We start from the raw sequence: 24225 nt of genomic DNA, 5'->3' as shown, positions 1-24225 counted from the left end.
TACAGTAGCTATTCATGAACCAAAAATAATCCTAAAGAATCAAATGCTATTATACTATTGTTTATTTGTTTGCTTTTTATTAATTGTATTCTGACGTTAGAAGAATCGGGTCGGAATCTTGCACGGTTCATATAACCCTCTCTTATATCTTGTTTGGGCTCAGAAATAAAATACTAATATATTAATAATAAAAAAACAATTTGGCATATTTTGCATTTGCAATACATTCTAGTCTGTAAGTGGCAAGAGCGCAGTGTTGTGGAACTGTTATCGGAGCTTTGTTGCTCGCACGGTTCGTTATTTATGTAACACGACTGTAACATGTCTAATCTCTGTCAGCTTCAGTGAAAGCTTTTCAAGGTATATCAAGGTTATTTTTTACTAGCATTTAGTCTCCTTAATTACACTACAAACTCACATAAACACCCTCAGTGCTCGTCACGAAATTGGTAAATACTGCCAGCTCTTTGCCCCTCGAGCTGTTTAGAAGACTACAAGGAATGAAGCAAACTTAGTCTTAAAAACTAGGAAGTTAAGCTGCCAAAAATAGACGCCATCGAGCGTTCGGATCGTTTGTGTGAATAATGCTGTAACTTGTCAGTTTTATGTATTCAGGTACATGTTCCGTCACTGTCTTTGATTTTATAATGCTGTTAAAAATGAATTGTACCCTTAACATCTCTATTCAAATGCAGTATCTCTGTATTTTCGAGATGGCATTGATTGAGATGTCAGTGTGGCGACGCCACGCCCACTTTGTTATATTTGATATTAACAGATATTTAGTATGAAATGTGTTGTTTTGTTCTTGCTTTTAGTGTAGTTGTTTCTTAATATAGTTAGTGTAGAATGTCACATTTATCACAGTCTTTAGATACTTACAAGTGAAAAATACAAGATCCGCAAACCAAACACTCTATTTCCTAGTGTAGCATCCTTGATAAAGTGCCATGCAGGGATGTCATGGACGAAGTCACCTTTAAAAGTGACACTGTTCTGTCTGATGTGCACCTGCTGTTGCCAAACTCTTCCCATCTCATGAAGAGACTCAATGGTGTTGGACAACCAGGTAAGGTTAGGAAATTGTGCATCTTATAGGTTGTTTATGCTAATATGTTAGTATTGCTATTCCTTTATATGTATACCATGTCACACTAATTATGATGCCCAGGTCTTGTTGAACACTTAATAACTTTTGCACATTTGGCAGATGCTCATCTGGGTATATATTTGATCATTATGTGTGTTTTCCCGTCACATTGACATTCCTAACACAGTAAATTAATTCAAATGATGTGACATTTCATTTATTAATTTTATGTGCTTGTTTGTCATAATTTTGTGTTTGCATTAGTGATCCCTAGTTATGTAGTTTCCACATCTGCCTCTCAGCCACTTCAGAACATACTGGTTTGACCTTAAGAATGCTATTGGCCACTTACATGGCTTACATGGTTATTTCAGATTTATTTATAATAATGTGTAGAGAAAGATGTAGATCCATAAAAGGGTGGTTGTGGGCAAATCGAACAGTAACACTGGCAAAAAAATATATTCTTTGAAAAGGTATTCCATATTTTCCAACGTCTGCTTTTTTGAGGTCTGAAGGCAATCCGGATTGTCTTATTTTTGCCTTTAAATTCAGATGTGACCATGTGTGGCATGGCGTTGATTGCGATTCATTATCTTCACCAGTACAGCGGGGCCAAAATCAGGCTAAAATCACACCACACATGACCAGCCACTATTCTTCGGAAAACAAATGGAGACAGATTTGGAGCCGATGGATGAAGTGACCTTTAGAATGCTCGAGTGAAGCTGATGCTATAAAATTGAGCATTACGGATTTGCTCTGGAGTAATAAGATGCATCCTGTGCATACTTCATCAGAATTCTAATTTTTTAACTTTTCAAAGCATATTTTTAATCCATCTATTTTTCACGTAATTGTATCTGTAATCTATATTATTAATATTCTTCATAGACAGATAGTACGGCTGTTGACTGACATCTGATTTTTAAGTAAGATGATGACCGCATCAATCATGGTTTGAGAAAGGTTTACAGTGTTTTTTGGCTAAAACTAATAGGCAACTTAATTTAATCAATACCTTTTATCTTTGTGGCTTCCACCACAAAAAAGTCTAAACCGAAATGATACAAAAACTCTCTTCTTTGAAATTGGATTTATTTACCAGTCAAAACAGCGCCAGACAGACTTGAAAATGGATTTGTGTCTGTATTTCCAGTCTTCATTTCCAAGTTCAGGATTCTGCAGAATTGTGATGAGAAGGATTCAAGCGTTGATTCTCCCGTCCATGAGCATGAGAGCGAGGGAGCCGTTTTCTCAGATCTTCCTCGGGATGAAGATGGAGATCTAGATGTGTTGAGGAGGCCTAGAAATGGCACGTGCCACAGGGATGCAGTGTGTCCTGTTATTCTCAGCCAATCCTCTACGACATTGAGTGAGCAAGATGAAGATTCGGAGGAGGGAGATGATGTGTCCGACATCATCAGGATTGGTGAGGATTTTTTTTATCCAATAAAAATATTTTACACCATGTGATTTCACCATGTGTTTTAAACAGAGCACACCATGGCGACGCATCTGGAGGATGTTGGGAAACAGGTGAGTGGTGGGAGGGTATTTATGCAGTACGTTTACACTGTTGCAATATATAAATTCATATTTTTTCCAGGTCTGGCGTGGTGCTTTCCTGTTGGCCGATTTCATCCTGTCACAAGTGAACCTGTTCAAAGGAGCCACTGTCCTTGAGCTTGGAGCAGGAACAGGATTGAGTAGCATTGTCATGGCAATGGCGGCCAAAACAGTGTACTGTACAGGTGAGGGTATTATATGATTAAAGGAACGGATCACCCAAAAATGAATCAAATCTGTATCAATTTCTTTGTTCTGATAAACACAGAGAAAGATATTTGGAAGAATGCTTGTAACCAAAGTTCTTGGCCAGCATTGGCTACCATAGTGTAAAAATGCTTTGTAAATTTCCTTGTTCTGTTGAACACAAAATAATATACTTGTAGCAAAGCAAACAATTATGGGGCACTTTTGACAACCGTTGTACATTTTTCTTACAATGGTAGGCAATGCTGGCCAAGAATGTTTTGGTTACAAGCATTGTTCCTTTAAGTCATTTGTAGGAAAACATGCTGTTAAATTATTTTACATTTACAACAATAAAACTTTTGTCTGTGTATGTCTAAATGGATCTATAGCACAAGATTTTGTTCTTGCTAGGTTTCTGCTTTTCAGCCTTTTGAATGTACGGACAAAATTGCTTTTCATCAAGAAAGCCTCCAAAAAGCCATCGGCAAGTGTCTGAAACTCCTGATTGCTATTTTTTGCTTTGATGACTACTGCCATTTTATCCGATTGATTTCCTCTCGCACGTGTGACATATAATCTCTTTGGGGGAAAATGGTCTTTTCTTTAAAAGCCCCATCTGCCTTTATGGCTGGATTGAAGTTCTTAGACCAAAAGGGGTAGATGGGGTAATCATTGTGAAGGGAGAGAAAAAAGCTGAGAAAGAGGATGACTTGAGCTAGACAATAAACTACAGCATTGTCTTCAAAGACTCCCTAACACTGAGATTGTGGAGCATAACATGAAAAGGCAGAATTCACATTAGGATAATGAATACATACGAACACGTATGCCCAGTTTCACAGAAAATGCTTAAGACTAGACCCAGACTAGAATGAAAGTTTGAGCTGTCTTAATTGAAAATAAATTGCCCTGACATATATTAAAATATGTCATTGCCATTGTTTTGTCTAAAGATACACACCAGTCATATTTTAATCTGAGGCATTTAAATAAAGGCGACATAAATATCCTAATGCTACAAGAAAGCTATAAATGAGGATGACTTTAATGTAACGTAGAAATGGTCATGAGTTTGTGGCAGTGAGATAAGACTTGGTTTCTGGAGTGTCTGGGAGAGATTGATTTATAACTTGTGTAGAAGTGTGACAGGCTAGTGTGCGATTGCTGTGTGTGTGAATGGTGTGAAGTATTCATTAATACACACTTTCCTGTGAGGTTCCAGCTTTTTACACTGTCGCTGTACAGAGAGCTACATAGAATGTTGTCTTGGCTTAGGTCTATTTTTTTGTAATTGCTGTAATAGGATTCATAGCCTACAAATGAGCACTAAATACAGTAATTGATGAATGTAATTAAGTCATACAAGTATAGTCACTTAGGTCTGCTCAGACATAGGAGATAAATAGAACTAATTCTCTTTCACAGAAAAGCAAACTGGGGTCTTATTAGGGTTTATTATTCTAATCTTTGTTTAGTGGGTTTCTCGTCTTCACAGCATGACTAGAGGACTTCAATTTTATTTAATGACTATGTCTTAACACATTATATAATCATCAATGCATACGAGACCAATTTGCCCTTCATTTAGTATTAGTACCATTACATTTTATAGTGGTCTTAATGTATAAATGTTCACATTTCAGCCTTTTTATTAGCTTCAGAAGATAAAGAGCTTGTTTTAATACATGACTTTGTTCCATTTACTAACTAGATAAAAAACATTTTATGTTTGGCAGATGTTGGTGTGGACCTCCTGAACATGTGCCAGAGAAATGTGAATTTGAACAAGCAGCACTTTGAACCCCAAGGTAAACATTAACATCAAATTTGGATATGGAGCGTTCTCTCGTTGTGGACATCTTTGAGTCCTTTCTATGTTGTTAATGTGTGTCACATTGAGATTTTCCTTTGACAGAGTGCATGTAATGTGTGGTTGACTGTTTCCATAATTTGGTCTTTAAGACTCTCAGTGAAATACAGCTTAAAGTACACATTTATGGAAATAGCTTTTAAAAAATGAATCCTGTTTTAATTTGTCCTAAATGAAAATGTTTTTGTTTAGTTTATTATCTGATTATTTGCTAAGGGATGGACCAAAGTGTTCTCTTTGCCAGTGATGCTTGCCTTAGGACAAATGGATTTTACACAAAAAAAATGGATGATTTTCTCTCCTTCTTGACTACCCTATCCAACAGAGAGCGAAATAAGGGTGCGGCAGCTAGACTGGTTAGCGGACGATTTCTGCACAGGTAGGAATTTAAGATATTTCAGGTGAGTAAAATTTGTGTGGATGAGACTCAGGTTTGACGTCCAAAGCTGGTTATGATTCCTGGAGCCGCACAGTCCCATCACCTCATGTGTATCCATTTTTAATTGGAGAAGATAGTCTATCTTAAGGCAGTTGTCTCAGTATATTACACAGGGGTTCCTCACACATAATGCTGATGAAACTGGGAAAATCTGTAGCTCTGAGCTGTGAAATAAAACCTGTGAAACTCAACATGTGGTTGTCATCTCATTTCCACTTTTGTTTCAACTCTCCCCAGATCCAGACTCGGAGTTCTGCTGGACTGAGGCAGAGAAAGCAGACCTGCATGATAATACGGCTTTTGTGATCGCAGCAGATGGTAAATTTGCACAGAGTGCCTTCTGTAATTATGCAATGAATTTATTGCCTTAAAAGATGCTACGGGATATTACCATAATGTATTAATATATTATCCATAATTTAATAAAATAACGCACAATCAGCGAGCTTGATCAAAGTGAGGGCTGAAAGGATTTTATTGGTCTGTTTTCTCTATTTAGTGTGTTATGATGATGATCTTACGGATGGCCTGTTTAAAACGCTATACAGAATAACCAGCAACTTAAAGTGTCCAAGTATAACCTACCTCTCCCTAGAAAAGAGGTACGAATTGCATCTGACCATGATGTTCAGATCACATTTATGTTGTAGCTTATACCAAGTCTGTGAACATGGCAGCCCAGCATAATAGTTTCTGTGTTTACGCAGACTTAACTTCACACTGCGACACATGGATGTGTCTTGTGAGGCATATGATCACTTCCGTCACTGCCTAGACCAGTTAGAGCAGATGACAGACGGAAAGAATAAATTTACAGTGGAAGCGGTGAAGAGCTCATTCCCTCAGTTCTTTCAGTATGAGAGAGTGGAACTGCTGGTGAGAAGGGCTTTTGTGTCTGTGTTTGTTCAATGAACAATTATCATTCTTCTGAATACAAATCGAGTATGATACAATTTTATTTGTCTGCATGTTATTCTTTCTGCCTTTAGAGGGATCTGTTTTTGTGTAAAATATACACTGATAAATAGACATCTCATTTTGAATTCTCTCTGCATTTCTTTGCAGGAACTGTGGAAGGTGACTGCTGAACGACTTTAACATACTGTATAGCTTTTGAGGTTCCTTTAGAACCAATAATATTTTTTTGCAGAATGAGCCTGTCTTGGGATTTAATATTTTACAGAGTACACACTTTTTATTTACACCAACTAGGCTACGGGTGTTTGCTTTTAGTTTTAAGCTTCATTGGAAGATAGTTACGATACAAACACAATGTCTTGTCAACTTGATACATTAAATAGCATGAATGTGAATGATTTTCACTGACCTAAACCGTCAGATTTGTTGAGTGTTAATTTGCAAGTGAATAAATTATGCACTAAATCTTATTGTTGGATCTGTATCTTTTCTAAAGGCTAAATGTAAACATGCAGACATTCTCAGGAAAGTGCCACTTAGCATATCGAGCGAGACTGTTTCCGCTTCTCCGAACACCAGAGGGTGTAAGATGCGCAAATGGTTCATGTTCGACTCCTCCAAATTCTTTACATATTCTTATATGTGACCCTTGATCACAAAACCAGTCTTAAGTAACACTGGAACATTTTTAGTAAAAGACAAAAATACATTGTATGGGTCAAATTGATCGATTTTTCTTTTATGCCCAAAATTATTAGAATATTAAGTAAATATCATGTTTCATTAAGAAATTTTGTAAATTTCCTACCATAAATATATAAAAACATCTTGCGAGTGGTTGGCCTGCTACAGAACCTCTGATTAACAACTTCAAAGGCAATTTTCTCATTATTTTGTTTTTTTTCTCCCTCAGATTCCAGAGTTTTAAACTATTGTATCTCTGCCAGATGTTGTGTTATCCTTACAACCCATACATATATAGAAAGCTTAATTGTTCAGCTTTTAGATGATGTAAAAATCTGGTTTTGTTGTCCAGGATCACATATTCAGGTCTGATAAGTATTTATTAATTTCGTTTTTTAATTTTACTATCGGAAGATAAGGAATGTTATTACAATGAAGCCACATTTGTCAGGAATACAGTAGATTTTAATAGGAAATTGTATTTAGATCTTCGCATACATTTAATGTATTACATCAGTGATTGTTCTTTATGGACATGCAGCATTGTATATCCTTTTTTCTCTTAAAATAAATGTAAGTGAAATTTTGAAGTAGCTTAACAAGAATCTTCGAATAAACAAATACACACCATACTGTAGCACATTCATACATCCACTCAACGGTACGTTTCATAACATAAGGATAATGAATGACATCACAAAATTGTGTGTAAATTAAAATGGCCATAAAAGAGCCTTTTCCCAATTGCACTAGTCTTATGAACCCACATGCATGTCTTTGACACTGGTAATACTGTACTATCTCCACTCACACTGGATTACATTTGGTCAATATGAATATATGACCGCAAACAGCTGTGCTCCAGCGTGAAGCCTTGACATTTCCGGCAACTGTGCGTCTCTTTCTATTGGCTGACGTCTGCGGATCCCACAAGACCCTCCCCTCGGTGAAAAGGACAGACTTGAAATGAATTTATAAAGTCTGCCAGCTTTCCACATTCTTTCTGACTTCTTTTTAATTTCGTCCCAACGGCAGAAATCCGCGATACATCGCCTCCCGTTCAGCGTCAAGCCACAAGGGTGAGTCTTCACATGCCTTTAAATATCACAATGCGACCTCGAGCAGTGTTATCGCCGGGAATGCGCGCGCTTGTTTTGACATTCAGTAATAACAATACACAAGTTTAACGTTAATATAAGATATAGAGATATCGCTGCATAAGCGAATAATTGTGCGCAACAGCTATAATGGGCTGTAATGGACCCGTTTCGCGAAACATTGCAGCATTATGAGCCAATGGGAATGGCCTTCTGCATCGATCTGTTTTTCTCCATACGTCTCGATCTCAGAGCCGTATGACAGGTCAGATCCAGTCGGAACCGGATGCTGGTGATTGACACTCGAACGAACCAGCTGCGATTTGCATTGACTGAAAAGCTGATGCTGAACAATAAATGTTCACCAAAATGTCAGAATAGAAACTGTTGTGTATTTGCTACTGTGTGTTTACAATGTAACGTATCTTAAAATCATTCTCACACTTAAATATTTGCTTTTGATTTATGTTTGTTTCCTAAACATACGAGAAAAACAGACCAGAGTTCACTTGTAGCTGCACTCGATGTATTCTGTCACACTGTGCACAATATAATCTGCATGCTCGGACTAACGTAAGGACCTGTTTAACTTCAATGGTGTCTGTGAAGTGAATATAATAGAACAGCATATCATTAAATTAATCCTTGTTTTGTTATTCAGTCTTCATACAAAAAACCTGATTTGTGACTTGATGTCGAACGTTTTTCGTTCAGGAAAACACTATCAGTTTTAATAGTGTCTCACCATCTAATGGCTAGCATCACATTTTTGTCATCAGATTTACAGATGCATTTGGGAACCACAGTAGAATGTAAATACATGCTTATAAACATATGTAGACATGGCCTATTGCTTTGCAGCAAAATGATCAAATGAATATCACTCCGCTTCATCATTAAGTGATTGATCTGTCATCCTTGTTGTACACTTGTTTTTTCTTAATGGTTCCCTTGACTACTGTCTGGCAGTATGTGTAAGGTTTAAGAGGTTTTACATCCTCTACCCCTGAATGTGTCCCCCCTTTCATGTTCTGTTGCCACAGAGACTGGTTAAAGATCTTCAATGCCACCAATGCTCAATTTCAACTGCTTAACCCCTGAATGACTTTACATACGAGTTTATTACCTAATTTAGCTTTAGTATTTCATAACATTTACATTTAGGCATTTGGCAGACGCTTTTATCCAAAGCGACTTACATTGCTTTATCCTATACATTTTACATAGGTATTTGCAATCCCCTGGGATCGAACCCACAACCTTGCGTTGTTAACGCAATGCTCTTACCACTGAGCTACAGGAAATATCATAATATTTCTTTTTATTAACGAAATAAATGTGGAAAGCATGAATGTTGTGTGAATGTTTCATGAGCTATTGTAGCAATGCTGAGACTTCTGTGTGATCTAATAGGCTTATTAAATCATGCAGAGAGAAGTTGATGTAGATGAAAGTTTACCAATAAGCTCTCAGTGACCCGTGAAGTGTTGGTGAAGAGCATTATTGTCCAATGAGCTGTGAACTTTACGACTTTACGCCTCAGTCTATCAGAGAGCTCGATGTTATCTTCACTGATCGTAGTTAAAAATTTGATCGGGATAGTTGTCTTACAATATCTGATGCAAAATCATCTACTATCTTCCAGGTTAAAGGGGTCATAGGGTGCGAATACGTGTTTTCGTTGTGTCATAAATTGCCCATGCGTGTATTAGGCACGTAAAATTGCAAAAAGTGTCGAGACAAAAGATGCATTCAATCTAAAAGCAAATGCTCAGCCAGACCTGCCTGAAACACCTCGTGTAACCACACCCCCACAAATCTACGTCAGTTCCTGGTATGATTTGACCAAGACCACCCAAATGTATACGCAAGTAAGGTGGGTGTTCCTGTCATTACAATTGTTTTGGAACCTGATGAGAGGGGATACAAACAAGCATGGTATGTGGAAAATACAGCGTTTTTGAACCATAAATCATGTAAACACATTGCATTACATCTAAAACAAACAATAATATTAGTTTTAGCCATGTCATACGACCCCTTTAAGGACATTGCTGGTTTATGCGGTTAGTTATAGATCAGCAAATCTGATAAGCTCTGAAGAATGTGTATTTTTCAACTCTAAATGGAATTTGTGAAAAGGATGCACAAGGTTGTCCTGGGTATTGAGGTTACTATAGACTCTGTCTTGAAGCATACTTTGATGTTATCCAGCTCCCAGAGAAGTGTTATGTAACACTGGAGCGGTCTGCATCTCACAAATGGCTTTGCTGTGGGAGAATGTGTTTGGTGCTCTCGTGAGGACGTTGTGTAATCCAGCACTGGCTGCTATTGTTCACTTGGAAGTGGTCCCCAAGCACAGTGACCATACAGAGACCCCGGATGAATATTGATTAGCTGGGATGGAGTTTTGTAACACTGGATCTTAACAAAATGAAATAAAACTGTGGTGCGTAATTCTCTGTTATATTAGTCATTTTGAACATACTGAGAACACTGTTTTACACTTGGACATTAAGTTGTCACAGTAATGACATTAAGTTATTTTAAAAGAAGGATTTAATCACAGTCTCTGTTCTTTCAACAACACAAGATGAAGTTAACCCACAAGAAAAACAAAACCCAGCTCCATTAATTAAATAATTGCCCCCCAGCCTTCAAAGACGTTTAAACCATTTTGGATGCTGCATTTTCAGAGGCGCATAACACCGGGCTTGTGTAACGCATGTTTCGAGAACCAGTTCTATCCAGTTGACACGCCATCTGGATGGGGAGCCTCTGAGACACGGGAGTGTCTGGATTTTTCCTGCTTGTGCCGCCTCGATTGCATAAGCCCTCTTAGATCGGGAGCAGAAGAGAGGTGCACTTTTTCTGCACTCCTGCGCATAAATAAAGATGCAGCGGGTTCAAGCAAACAGACAGTTCTTCCCTCTGATATGATGGCTTTAGACAAGCAAGCATAAACAATTGACTTGCTTCGAATACAGTAGGAAGACTGATTCTCAGAGCAACACATAAAAACATACGCACATTGCCAGGATTCACATGGTCATGGAGTTCCTGGAAGAATGTAATTTGGTAGACATCTGAAAAATCAAGAAAATAAATGTATGTAGTGAAGCTAAATTCACTCTGTCTGATTATGCTTAATTCTGAAATATTTCATCAGCGAAATTTGGTCATTATGCTTTAGAAAATGTTTTCTTATTAGCAATCATCAAACAAATGTAAAAGTCATTTATAACCGGGACAATGATACTGCTAAAATGAAACACAAAATATGCCTACAAACTATACAGTGTCGTCATTCTGTTCTTTCCCTAACACCGTGTCTACACCGGACGCTACACGACACATGGCTTGTTTTAATGGGTTTGTTAGCTGTACTTGTAAGTCAATGCGTTACTCATTGTCTGCAGTGTCCTCCCCGGACTCTTCATTCTTACAAATGATGGTTTTGCATGTATAGGGGTTACAGACAGAATTGAGGGAAATGGCAGAACCTGCTGCTTTGGGAAATGGGAACTGTCTGTGGTTCTGAAACAAAAAAAAACAGTAGCTGAGCAGGACACTGAGATTTGAGAGGAAAAATAGTTTTGCAAAGGGTAAAGGCTTTGCTATTAAATATAATAATTAAAAGAGACTTTAAAGGGGTCACATGACTCAGCTAAAATTATTATTATTATCGTTTGTTTAAGATGTAATGCAATGTGTATACACGATCTTAGGTTAAAAAAACGCTGTATTTTCCACATACCCTGCATGTTTGTATCTTCTCTTTGCCCCGCCTCTCTGAAACTCGCAGATTTTTTACAAAGCTCATCGCTCTGAAAAGCAATGTGTGCTATTATTGGCCAGTTAACCAGTGCGTAGTGATTGGTCAAATACTGCAAGCGTGTGACGAAAATGTAACGCCTCTTACCATATTTGGAACATCAGGTTCCAAAGGAATTGTACTGACAGGTACGCCCACCTTACTTACGAATACATTTGCTCGGTCTTAGTAAAAATCATACCACGAACTGATGTAGATGTGTGGGGGTGTGGTTACATAAGGCATTTCAGGCAGGTCTGGGTGAGCATTCGCTTTTAGATAAAATGCATCTTTTGTACCGACACTAACATTTTTGCAATTTTACGTGTCTAATACATGCATGGGCAACTTTTAACACACTGAAGACACAGAAAAACACGTATTTGCATTTTCTATATGACCCCTTTAACAAGAAAATTGAGTTCTCCAGATTGGTTTGAACCACACAGAGATCTGATCTCATTATAATAAAGTCAGTCTATGTTTACATTAAGAGACTTAGTCTAAATTCCAGGTGCAGTTAAAAGGTAGATAAAGTGGATTCACGGCATTGTATTTCGAATTCATTTTACAATTGTGTAAAGATAAGCTTTAAATTGCAGGAGTTTTGTTTGTGAATAAAAGGTCCCCCAGAATTTGAGGATGACAGATACATTCATACATTTTCCGGATACATTTATTTAACATTTAACATATTTATATATATAAATACTTGTTTTTGTTCGCAACTGATCGTTCCTTATTTTGGTGCTGGCAAGTTTTTGATTCCACATTGTTGCAACATATTTTTTTATTTTCTTTCCTCAGGTCAAGTGAAAGACAGGTGCTGTGTGCTGTCTCTCTCTTTCTCTTCACCACTGTCTCAGCTACACATGGCTTTTTCACTCCTGACCCGCCAGCTGACTGCCTCCCTTCAGCAAAACCTGCGTCTTACCAGTACAGGTACAAAACCATATAGACATGAAGGACTAAGATGCACTTCTGTATCTGTTTGTTTAAGCTGCCTTACATAACATAAATTCAACCAGTGAGTTTGGGGTGAGGCTTTCCGTCTCACCTTGTAATATCAGATGGAGGAAGTGTTTGAACCATTGAAGTCGTTATTTTAACAATTTGGCACCAGTGGTCTGACAGAGGTCTGAATTATAATGTGCTCAACCTTCTGGTGACTCTCAAAAAGAGCTTAAGTTGTCACACAGAATTTATTAAAACGAAATATCCCGTAGCAGAGCTTTGAAAGTGAGGTGCTTCCTGTGAATAATGGCACTGTGTTGATGTAGCGGCAGGTCTTGAGAGGGGCACAGTTCAGAGTTACTTAACCGTGTAAATGAGTTACCGGGAACTGGTTCTATCCAGCTGTGGCTTGTAAATTTTGCATTTGTAGAAAAGTCAATGTATCTTGTCCTTTGATAACAGGTCACATTGACTCGGTCTTGCCAGCTTCTTTCATTAATCAGTAGCTCAGGACATGCTTATAACCCTTTCTAACCTCTAAGAGCCTCATGTGCATGTAGATTCTACTATCCAAACACGGCTGTGTCCCACATATCATGACTGCTGGGTCACTGTTCAATAGAGTTGGGAATGGTTTTAATTTGATTCCAATTACGATTCTGCTTAATGATTTGGATTCTTATCGAGACCCAGTTTTGATCCAACAGTTGAACATTAAGATATCCACCAGCCTGCTTATTGACTTTTTTCCAAAATATATGTATATATACCGTTTTGTGCATATTTACACATAGAACCATGTTTTTTTCTGATTTATTAAAATTTGTATTACCATAGCTGAACTACATCATGGTTCAACTGTTGTAACTATAATGAAATTATGGTTAATTTGTGGTTCCTGTGCTTTTAAATGCAAAAACTATAGTTAAACTATGCTTACAATAGTAAAAAGATTGTTCATTTTCATAAGGGCTTTTATTGAGACATCAGTAGATCAGGCATTGCGTGACAGGAATTGATCCAAACTGTTCTAACTTAAATTTAACAGATGTACTCAAGGTCCGTTTTTTCAATTCAAATATACATCCAAGATGCAATTTGAACTGAACCAGAGACTATGAATCAGTTATGAAATATGTAGTCCTGTAATCTAAATGTAATTTTATTCTGGTTTTGTTTATTAGGTTGCAGATATGTGAGCAAAACTGCCACCAAAACCGAATCAGAGTTTGAATATGATGCCCCCTCTATGAAGACACCTGTTCCAGGTCCAAGGTCCAAGGTATAGTCTCAACATTTCTACACTTTTTATTATCATATTGAATTGTCAAACTCTGGAGGGAATCTGAAAATAGACAATATACTGTAGATAACTCATTATATTATATGTATTTTACTTTAGAAGACTGTATGGATAGTAACTATATGAATTTACCAGCTTAACCAAGTATTATTTCTTATTAAAACAGTATATGGGATGCTTCTTAATTACTTATGACCTTATTTAACAGGAGCTGTCAAGACAACTGGGGGAAATTCAGGTAAGACAGACCAAAATAATCTTATTAAGTAAAATCAAAGTGTGATTTTTCAGGACCAGATGTTCCCATCTACAATCAAAGTTGAGAATCTCTGCTTTACTGTAGATCAACAGCTCCTTAGACTTAGAGACACATTTCAGGCTGTGTGGATGTCTTGAGTGTATTGAGTGATGAATGCATTTCATGCAGTAACCAATCTGCTGTCTGGACTGGCTTCAGTCACAGTCGTTCTCTGACAGCTTTGCTTTAGATGAACAGATTGATGAGAGGTGACAGCCATCGATAAGGCTAGATTCACAGATTTGTTTCGCTACGCCTCCTGTGCGTGTGTCACCTAGTCACTGGCATCTACCCCCATCGTACGAGATTAGATGAAAAACGAGTCCAAATCTTTTCATCAGAAGTGTTAAAAATAGATACAAATACAGCAGAAGCATCATTAATCACAAACATCTTGGGGAAAGACCCACACTGCAGTTAATTTTACGCAAGGTATCTTACAACAAAACAGTCATAATTTGGTTCAGTACCTGTACTGTACCTTTAATGGAATAGTTCACCTAAGATTTCACTCGGATGCATATGACCTCAGTTTAAGACATTTTTAATTTTTTAACTTTATAAACATATATAGGTCCCAAAATGCTAAAGCTCCTTAAAATAATAATAATAATAATATTTTTAACTTTAGTGCAATTGAAAACAAGCACTAAATTAAATTATGGCAACATGTCTGTAAAACAAAATCTCACTAGGTTTGTTTTGGTTTCAGTTTTGCTCAGTATGCTTAAAATATTAGTCATAGTTCATAGTGAAAGTCGTATTCCACCCAAAAATGTTAATGTTAACTGGCACCCATTCACTTCCATTAGTTTGGGGCGGTACAATAGAATTAAATGGTTGTTTGGTTTCTAACTTTCTTCAAAATATCTTCTTTTGTGTTCTGCATAAGAAATAAAGTCATACAGGTTTGAAATGACAAGAAGGTGAAAAAATAATGACAGAATTTTCATTTTTGGGTGAACTATTACTTAAATCGTTATCTCACACCTATCATTTTGCTTCATAAGAAATGTAAGTTTAATTTACATATTTGTCAATGTTTTGGGTCAATGTGAGAGTTTTGGACCAGATAACAGCCAGGTTGTGGACTCACAATGCAGGACAGGACTGAAAAATATGTAGAACTTAAGGAATTTGCTGGTGTCTTATTAGAGTTTCTAGCAGAATTCACCAGTGTGATTTTTAGCCCTTGCTCTTCAACAAACCTAAGGCACTGTTTGTAACCTGAATGTGACATCGCTGTGCTGTTACATGAGCGTAGGAGCTTGCTTGAGGGTTCCCCCACAGCCATTCACAAATGTAGATCTGAAACTGTGCCAGAAATTCAAATATGTCAACAGGGTGATTTATCTTATCATGATTCAATCCTCAACATGACTCTCTTTCTCTGTGCAGAATGTTGGAGCTATTCATTTTTTCTGTAACTACGAGGAGAGCAGGGGGAACTATCTGGTGGATGCGGACGGCAATCGAATGCTGGATGCGTACACACAAATCTCCTCTATCCCCATTGGTGAGTTCAGTTATTTTTAACCTCCTTATGGCTGCTTCATATTGTGTCTCTTCTTGAGGAGATGTGTGCTGTTGCTTTATAATTGAGGATTTTCATCATGTTGAATCTAGCTTTCAATAAGGACTCCCTGTGTCTACAACTAGACTTGAGAGACTGTCCGCAAACCATCTTCTCTCACTCTCTCTGTGTGACCAAGCGGTCATTTATTTGATGTCTGTTAGCTTATTTACATTCAGTCAGTCTTAACAAATTGAGTAGAGCCACTGTGTCTCACTGTCACAAATGCCTTCAGGTGGTGATTCAGATGTAATAAGTTTTGATTCCCCTCTCACTCGCTGCTGCTGTATCGCTTGGGCAGAATTGCATTATGGGATGTGCTTGTTATATTATTTCTAACCCCCACTGACCCACAACAGTCACTTCGACAGACACATGCAGATTGCAGTGTTTATGTTTGCCCATTGGAGTGGAAACAGAAATACGAAATGAGTCGCCTTCATACACAGAGCACAATTCAACAGCTCTCTTTAGTTTTAATGTCGCACACACACACATCTTGGATCTGTTTAGACGCCAGTGATTTATTGTACCCTACGGCTTGTTTCTTGCATGTTTCAGTGAAGTACACGGCTTTATCTAGAGCTTTACGACCACTGTGGTATTCCTTTATCAGTTGCTGTTCACATTCAGTTCTCACTCTGAAATATAGAACTGGTCTGCTCTTAGTGGGTTTTTTTATAGTGCGGATGTCTTTACATTAACTGTGCAAAGTGTGATGAGTAGTAAACGGTAATTTACTAAAACTGTAGAACGTACCTGACTAGCAAATACCAGACAACAGACAGAACTCTTCACACTTATCTGTGTGCTTTATCAGGCTAAAAATCATAAAGTGATGTATTTATCATTAGGCTTTTAAACTTTTGTTGTGACAAATATTATGGCAGATTTCAACTATTTGATACGTTTTCTGGGGTCAGTTTTATGTTGTAACATATCTGTGAGAAAGAGCTCTGGGATTGCTACAGTATGCTGACTTTAATATAACCTTAAAAAGGAAATGAAAATTCTGTCATCGTTTACTCACCCTCTTGATATTTTAATCCCGTATGAAGAACACAGACGAAGATATTTTGAAGAATGTTGGTAACCTAACGATGGCGATACCCTTTCACAGAAATTAAACCGTGCAAGTCACTGGGTACGGCTGTTTGTTCGGTTACCAAAACTCTTCAAAATATCTTGAAAGTCGCACAGGTATGATATGACAAATGAGTCAGTAAATGATGGCAGAATTTACATTTTTAAAATGTAAAAAAACATTGTTTCTCTGGATGAGTGTAGTTGCGTGGACACAACAGTTCATTTCAAATATATGGTCTGACCATTAGTCCTTTTTGTGGAAACAACATCTTTCAATGGCTAATTTCAACCTAGTTGTTAGTAAAAATGATATAAGAGAAGCATATTAGTGAATAACAGACTCACTCCAACATAACTGCCTGTCCTGTGTGTTCAAGAATCAGACTGGAATTTGTTCTGTAGCTCATCCAAAGAAAGCAAAGAATTAGTCTTCAAATTGTAAAATGTATAATGTTTTTATTGAGGGGAACAGACAGGTTGTGAAATTAAAACTCGCTTCTACTCACCATCATGGAAATATGTTTATAGCCTTCAGCTCCAGTTGATATAGGCCTATATGCTTGTTTATACATCAATACAGCTGGTGTTGGTTTGGTGTGCTTGTTTGTGTGTACACTGTTTTTATTTTTGCAAATATCACCCTGCAAGTTTAATGTGCATTTGACAATGTTTTTCATTTCATTTCATTTTTCATTTTAGGTTACAATCACCCCGCTCTACTGAAAGTGATGACCAATCCAAACAATATGGTAAGACTTGATCATATTGTGAAATCAAATCGCACACAACATGGTGAGCGATGAGGTGTGATTTTTTTTTTCAAGGAACAGTTCACTCAAAAATAAAATTCTGTCATCATTCACTCACTCCCGATTTGTTCCAAATCTGTATAAATGTCTTTGTTCTGATGAACATAGAGAAAGATATTTGGAAGAATGCTTGTAACCAAACAGTTCTTGACCATCATTGACTAACATTTTTATTTTCGAGTGACCTGTCCCTTTAAGCATGTAGAACATAGGGCTACATGTGATTTTAATGTTTCACTTACTCCTTACAGTACACTATTTAAACGGATAACCGCACAAGTATTCAAATAATTATGGCAAATAATCAACTCAATTTGATCTCTTTTGCATCAGTGATTTTTTTAATGTTTTTGCAGAGTGCATTTGTCAACCGAGCAGCGCTTGGCATCCTGCCACCTGATAACTTCCCAGAAAAACTGGTTGAAAGCCTTCTGTCAGTAAGTGCTCCGAAAGCCTGTTTGAGTTCAATCATGAGTTTCATGTCAAGCATCTCTGATCATTTTGTGTTCCTGCACCACACTTTCATTGGAGATTGATTCATGGAGAACTTTAAGGACAGCTATTTTGCGTAAGAACTACAAATTGCACAATCATTTGACCAAGGCCTGAGAATGAGGCAACTGCAGCATTTCACAGATTGTCTCTTTCTCTTGATAGCGTCGTTTCCAATGTCGTAAACCTTTCACTCTATTTTCAGCTGGAAGTGGTTTAATGTGTATTACAGTGGTCCCAGTGTGAAGTGATGTGATGTGAATAACTCTTTCTTTAAATTAGATCACGCCCAGCGGGATGTCCCGGGTGCAGACAATGGCCTGTGGATCCTGCTCCAATGAGAACGCATTCAAAACCATGTTCATCTTGTACAGAGTGAGTAGATCTACTTCAGTATAATGTTGGTGTTGATCTGAACACGACTAAGGGATGCTTTCTGAAATAAAAACAAAATGAAATGATTGACAGCCCTGCTTTAATAATTAACAATGGCTTTTCAATGGCTGTTAGAATAAGGAGAGAGGACACAACGGCCCTTCTGAGGAGGACATTAGCACTTGCATGATCAACAAGGTTAGAGTCGCACACTATATGAAAGACTACAGAAGACACTCCAAAACCATCATTTAAGCTAAATCATACTCTCTCCTCCTTCTCAGAGCCCCGGATGCCCAGATTTAAGCATTTTGTCTTTCATGGGGGCTTTTCATGGAAGAACGTTGGGTAAGTTGACAAAACTTGATGTAAGCCCACATGTATTTGTCGTGCATTTGTTTGACTTCATTGTCATTCGGATCATATGGCTCACACATTTGAATAACAAAGAAGCCTGGCTGTTTTGTTTCTCAACAGGCACATTGATCTTAATATGTGTGGTGTTGGATTTCAGGTTGCCTGGCCACGACACATTCAAAACCCATTCACAAACTGGACATACCCTCCTTTGACTGGCCAGTGGCCCCCTTTCCCAAGCTGCAGTACCCTCTGGAGGAGTTTGTAAGGGAGAATGCACAGGAAGAGGCACGATGCCTAGAGGAGGTCAGCGGTCATTCATTCATCTGCAATATTCTGTGACTCTACATGATGTGTTTACAGTAGGACCGCATAAATAAATCCATTCAGTGTTGCATTGTTATTGTTTGATTGTTTCTTAAACATATTGTTTGGTCTTTTTTAGGTTTTCGTACAGTTTTTCTTTGAATCGATTTTCTAAACAGGATATTGATGTGCAGAAGAATTACAAATTTTAAAATGTAAAATTTCAACTAGGGCTGTCAAGCGATTTATCGCAATTAATCGAGTATAAAGTAAAAATGTGTGTTTTCATTATATGTCTGTGTACTGTGCATATAAGTTTTGTATTAATAAACACATACACATGCATATTTAGGAAATATTTACATGAATTTATCCATATCATTAAATTATATATTAAAGTATATTCATTTTTTTGTGTTTACACAATATATGTCTGTGTACTGTGCGTTTGACAGCCCTAATTTAAACCTAAGTTTTGATGTAAAATTTGCAATTCTAATACACTTCAACGTAAATATCATTTGTGCATACATCGTGGTAACACAAGCGTTTAACTGTCTGTCACGTTCAAGACTAAAAAGACTAAGCCAGTCTATTACAGTAAATTTGTACAAAAAAGTGCAATACAGATACTAAGCATCGTTTGTGGTCAATACAAACTCCAAATGTCTGTATAGGCGGAGGATCTCATTGTAAAGTGGAGGCAGAAGGGCAAACCAGTGGCTGGGATTGTGATCGAGCCCATACAGGCCGAGGGAGGAGACAACCACGCCTCACCTGATTTCTTCAGCAAACTCCGCAATATTGCACGCAAGGTAAAGCTTTATTTTCTAAAGAGAACGTGAAGGGCATTTTACCCTCTCTTGAGCTGTATTATCTTCTCTTAAGAGATCCAGGCTTTCAAGTAGATCCAGACACTCCAGTTATAAATAACTAAAATTAGACTCTTTGAATTGCCAACTGAAGAAAATAAAAGCACACCCACAGATTCTTTTGAACAAGATTTGAACAAGGACAAATGGTAAATAATTAAATATTATTGCATTAAGCCCAGAAGAAAAAAGGCATCTATTGTGATCGTGATGAACCCCACGGTTTTCCTGACAAAAAAACACGCCAGCTGTCCACCTCAAATGGAGCGTGTCGGCTGTATCTAGCGGCCATTGCGTGCAGGCTGACAGGACTGGTTTTTACAGAGATTGAGCTGACAGATGTTCATCTGACTCTTTCAGCATGGCTGTGCTTTCCATGTGGATGAAGTCCAGACTGGTGCAGGAGCCACGGGCAAGTTCTGGGCCCATGAGCACTGGGGTCTGGATGACCCTGCTGATATTGTCTCTTTTAGCAAGAAGATGCTCACAGGAGGATATTTCCACAAGGATGAGCTAATGCCAGAAAAAGTAAGAGATTTTTTTGTGATTTTATTTTAAATGCACCCTTTATTTTTAGTGTTTAATGAGCCGTTGTTGATGAACTGTCTTGTGTTTGCCATCTTTGTGTTTTAATGATTGTTCAACCTTAGATAACGTTCATAGCTCTTCCAAAATTGCTCCAGACATGAGCAAGCTTGCCCCCTACTGTTGAAAATTTGTATCTTCATGTTAACATTTTGCCTTACACATCCAACCAAAAAATGAAGGAAACATTTTTGAGGCACACTTTCATTTAATCACCATTTCTAGATATATTGTGATATATATCTAGATATATACCATTCCAGTCTCTGTTGTATTTCTATAAAACCAAACCTGACAGAATGTCATCCAATAGCAATGTGAAAGACTGACAGCATGACAAGACATATGAAAACTGCGTTAAATATTGAGGTTATCACATAATAAAATATTTTTGAACTTTTGCTAAATACATATACAAATATCACTGTTGTACTGCTTAAAAATAAATATGAACCTGCATTATTTGAGGTGTTTTTTTGAGATCTTATTTTGACCTGTTTCTCCAGTATTCATTTTTGCAAAAAAAATGCAAATAGAAACAATATTTTATTTAGAATTTTGGGAGAAAAATTCTTAATAGTTTACAGAATTAAACAAAAAAGTAATTTTACCTGAACACATACATATAAATAGGTTTTTAAATAGGTGTCTTATTTTTTCTGCAGCTGAATATGTATATATATATATATATATATATATATATATACATTATAAACTAAGTTACAGCATTTTTTAAATAAAAATAATCATAAAGTTATTGTACAGTTATTGTATTGTATTATAAATAATCAATAAATATGAAAAAAGGGCTTGGTTTGCAATATTACATTCACACGTTCACAAGAAGTGTATTAATATTGTGCATTACCTAACCTGTTAAAATGGCTTATATGTGTTCGGCTGGGTGGATGAGATTAATTAACATACAACTCATGTGCCATAATCTGACATTACCGTATCCACCTCAGCCCTACAGAATCTTCAACACATGGATGGGAGACCCCTCAAAGAATTTGTTTTTAGCGGAGGTGCTCAATGTGATCAGGACAGAGAACCTTCTGGAGGAGGTGACGCGCTCCGGGAAGGCTCTGTTGAACGGTCTTTACACACTGCAGGTACGGCCTTCATTATTTATCTCCTCATATGACTGATCCTTCACTGAGGCCACAACTCAACACGAGAGGCTGTAAAACCCATAATGGATCCATTATGTGGATGCTTATTGTTCACCTGAGGGGCAGTCTCATTATTTTTGTCACAGGAGAGAGAGCTGCACTCCTGATTGATCTTGTCAGCTTAATGTGTATTTGTTCTGAGGCTAAGGTCCTGGATTGATGTTGGACTGCCGCACTCCGAGCTCAACATTTATTTAAACGTTTCTTTTTTCTTGTAGGCCCAGTACCCTCATATCCTGAGCAGGGCCCGCGGACAGGGAACATTCTGTGCCGTAGACGCCCGGGACGATGCCATCCGCGACAGTATTTTGATCAAGACCAGGAACAAAGGTAAACCATGGAATTTACAAGTTTTTGCTTAACAAGATATATGGTGTCACATTCTGTTAAATTTCTTTCCCATGTGCATGGAAATGTTTTTATTGTAATTAAATAAATAATTGTTATACGTAAATTGTAAATATGTAAAATGAAATAAATGATTTACTTCACCAGGTGCTTTTCTGGGCTCTTGCGGAGAAAGGTCCATCCGTTTCCGTCCTGCTCTGGTCTTCAAGGAGTATCACGTCCACCAGCTTCTGAACATACTAAATGATGTCCTAGCTGAACACAAATAAGAGTCCCGGTTGCCCAGATCGGTCATGATTATGAAATATTGGGGTCTGAGCCCAGTGAGGGTGTATAGCTTGTCACAGTTTATCTCACTTCCTCTCAGTCTATTCTCTTCCTGACGTTTCCTATAAAAAATGATAGGAAGCTGTTTTCTATCTTTTTTTATCAGAAACTTAGGTTAGCCCAGCACCATATTTTCTCATTGACTGAGGACAGAGAAATTCCAGTTAAAACCCCATAGATCTAGGGTCCTTCACTCAAATTTATTTAGTAATTATTATTAATTATTTATTAATAATCTGTATTTCATCTCTGAACTGTAAATGAGGTCCTGAGGATCAAAGAGTTCACAAGAGCTGTCCCAAGACACTTCTGACCAAAGCGATATGAAGACTGCAGAGATAAAAGAAAAGAATTTCTAACCGCAATATTACTTTTTTAGTAGTTCAGGACTTGGTGTTAGGAGGTTGACGTGCAAGATTGTGCAATGACCACTGACACTTTGTAGTAAAAAATGAAACTACTGTCTTAATGATCTGTTGTTTAATCAGATGAATCTTTCCTATAAAGTAGATGCTATTTTAGTGTCTATAGTGAATTGGCAGTGCTGGAATGTGTGGTTTTGTATGATTTCAAGATTTTCAGAGTACCTATGGTGAAGAGAAAGCATGTGCAACAGATTGAAGGTGGAAACAATGGTGGACTGATCGTACCCTGGGGTTCCGGAAAGAGCTGATGGAAAGGTGGAAAAAGTCAGAAGGTTCAGAGAACTGTGGAGCGTCTATTGTTGTTTTAACAGAACATTTATTGATCTGAAGACAGTCAGCATTGAAGAGGACTGTTTTACTGTGTTAGTTTAACTCTGACGTCCTTTAAAATACATTCTACAGCCGTGCCAAAGTCCTACAGCGTTAATAGTGTTTCACAGTTAACCAAGGCCATAAATGTGCACCCCTGATCTGTTCAAATAATATAATCAAAAGCACATAACACTATCACACAAGCTTGGGGCAGTGCAGTTTTTTGTCCACCCAGCTCAGGTGAACGAACATGATCCCCTCATGCGCGTGCAGAGAATAAGGAAAACATTTTCAGCTGAAACCGAGACGCACAAAATCACTCGACCAGTTTGATACAGCTAGCATGCCTGTAACTGTTTGAGTTTTGGGGTGATTCTCCTGTTCTACTTGCTCTGATTCTCCTGTTATTCTTGCTCCAATTTGAGAATAAATAAAGATGTGGTTTTAAACATCATTTTCTTTCAAGATATTGAGGCCTATGTACTTACTATATACTTAGCTTATACAATACTTATTCTGTATGTTTACCACAGTGAAGGCCAAATTTCCATTTAAGGGCATCCTTATTTAAACTGACATTAAATTAATACATGTATAAAATCTCATCATGTTAAAACGGAGCATTGAACATTTTTCTTGTGATATTGTGTCCCATGTCTGTGAAAAGTAAATGTAGTTCTGGTTTTGATTGCATTTTAAATATTCTTTTTAATGTTGTGAAACACACAGGGCGATAGAAAGCCTACATGTGAAAGTTGCTTGTTTGTACTTGGCAAAGTCTATTGAATAGAGAACTGTGTATCGTTGATTAACAATAAAAAACAATGTTGTGTCATTAAATTAGAAAAAAAAAGTATGTATTTCTACATAAATATTGTTGTCTGAACAAAATATATGTCTAAAAATAAATTTTACTTTTTTGTTAATCTGTTCTCTTGGCTTCTGTAGCAAAATGACA

General features: G+C 37.3%; 2 protein-coding genes across 6 annotated transcripts; both read left to right on the top strand.

The window, feature by feature from the left end:
• Window positions 1-230: 230 nt before the first annotated feature.
• On the top strand, window positions 231-6545 carry mettl22 (methyltransferase 22, Kin17 lysine). Of its 5 annotated transcripts, none has more exons than XM_056753949.1 (11): window positions 231-615; window positions 928-1069; window positions 2250-2522; window positions 2589-2629; window positions 2700-2844; window positions 4585-4656; window positions 5044-5097; window positions 5395-5475; window positions 5657-5759; window positions 5865-6033; window positions 6223-6545. In XM_056753949.1, exons 2-11 carry the CDS (start codon window positions 964-966, stop codon window positions 6253-6255), a joined length of 1077 nt encoding a protein of 358 aa, XP_056609927.1. In that variant the 5' UTR covers window positions 231-615; window positions 928-963; the 3' UTR covers window positions 6256-6545. The 5 variants fall into 5 exon arrangements, with proteins under 5 accessions (XP_056609927.1, XP_056609926.1, XP_056609923.1 ...); XM_056753948.1 differs by having other exon boundaries at window positions 232-615; window positions 933-1069; XM_056753946.1 differs by having other exon boundaries at window positions 270-360.
• A 1136-nt stretch (window positions 6546-7681) lies between these two features.
• abat (4-aminobutyrate aminotransferase) lies at window positions 7682-24193 on the top strand. Its single transcript, XM_056753640.1, has 16 exons — window positions 7682-7838; window positions 12478-12612; window positions 13809-13906; window positions 14136-14165; window positions 15624-15741; window positions 17584-17633; window positions 18050-18130; window positions 18468-18560; window positions 18696-18758; window positions 18845-18908; window positions 19075-19223; window positions 19901-20038; window positions 20456-20623; window positions 21649-21795; window positions 22074-22185; window positions 22351-24193. The coding sequence occupies exons 2-16, from the start codon at window positions 12543-12545 to the stop codon at window positions 22470-22472; spliced, it is 1503 nt and encodes a 500-aa protein (XP_056609618.1). The 5' UTR covers window positions 7682-7838; window positions 12478-12542; the 3' UTR covers window positions 22473-24193.
• The last annotated feature ends 32 nt before the right edge of the window (window positions 24194-24225 follow it).

This window comes from Triplophysa dalaica, chromosome 7 (assembly GCF_015846415.1).
Source record: "Triplophysa dalaica isolate WHDGS20190420 chromosome 7, ASM1584641v1, whole genome shotgun sequence".
NCBI classification, from domain to species: Eukaryota; Metazoa; Chordata; class Actinopteri; order Cypriniformes; family Nemacheilidae; genus Triplophysa; species Triplophysa dalaica.
Note: the sequence above shows the minus strand (reverse complement) of the source record. Positions and strands in the feature narration are given on the sequence as shown.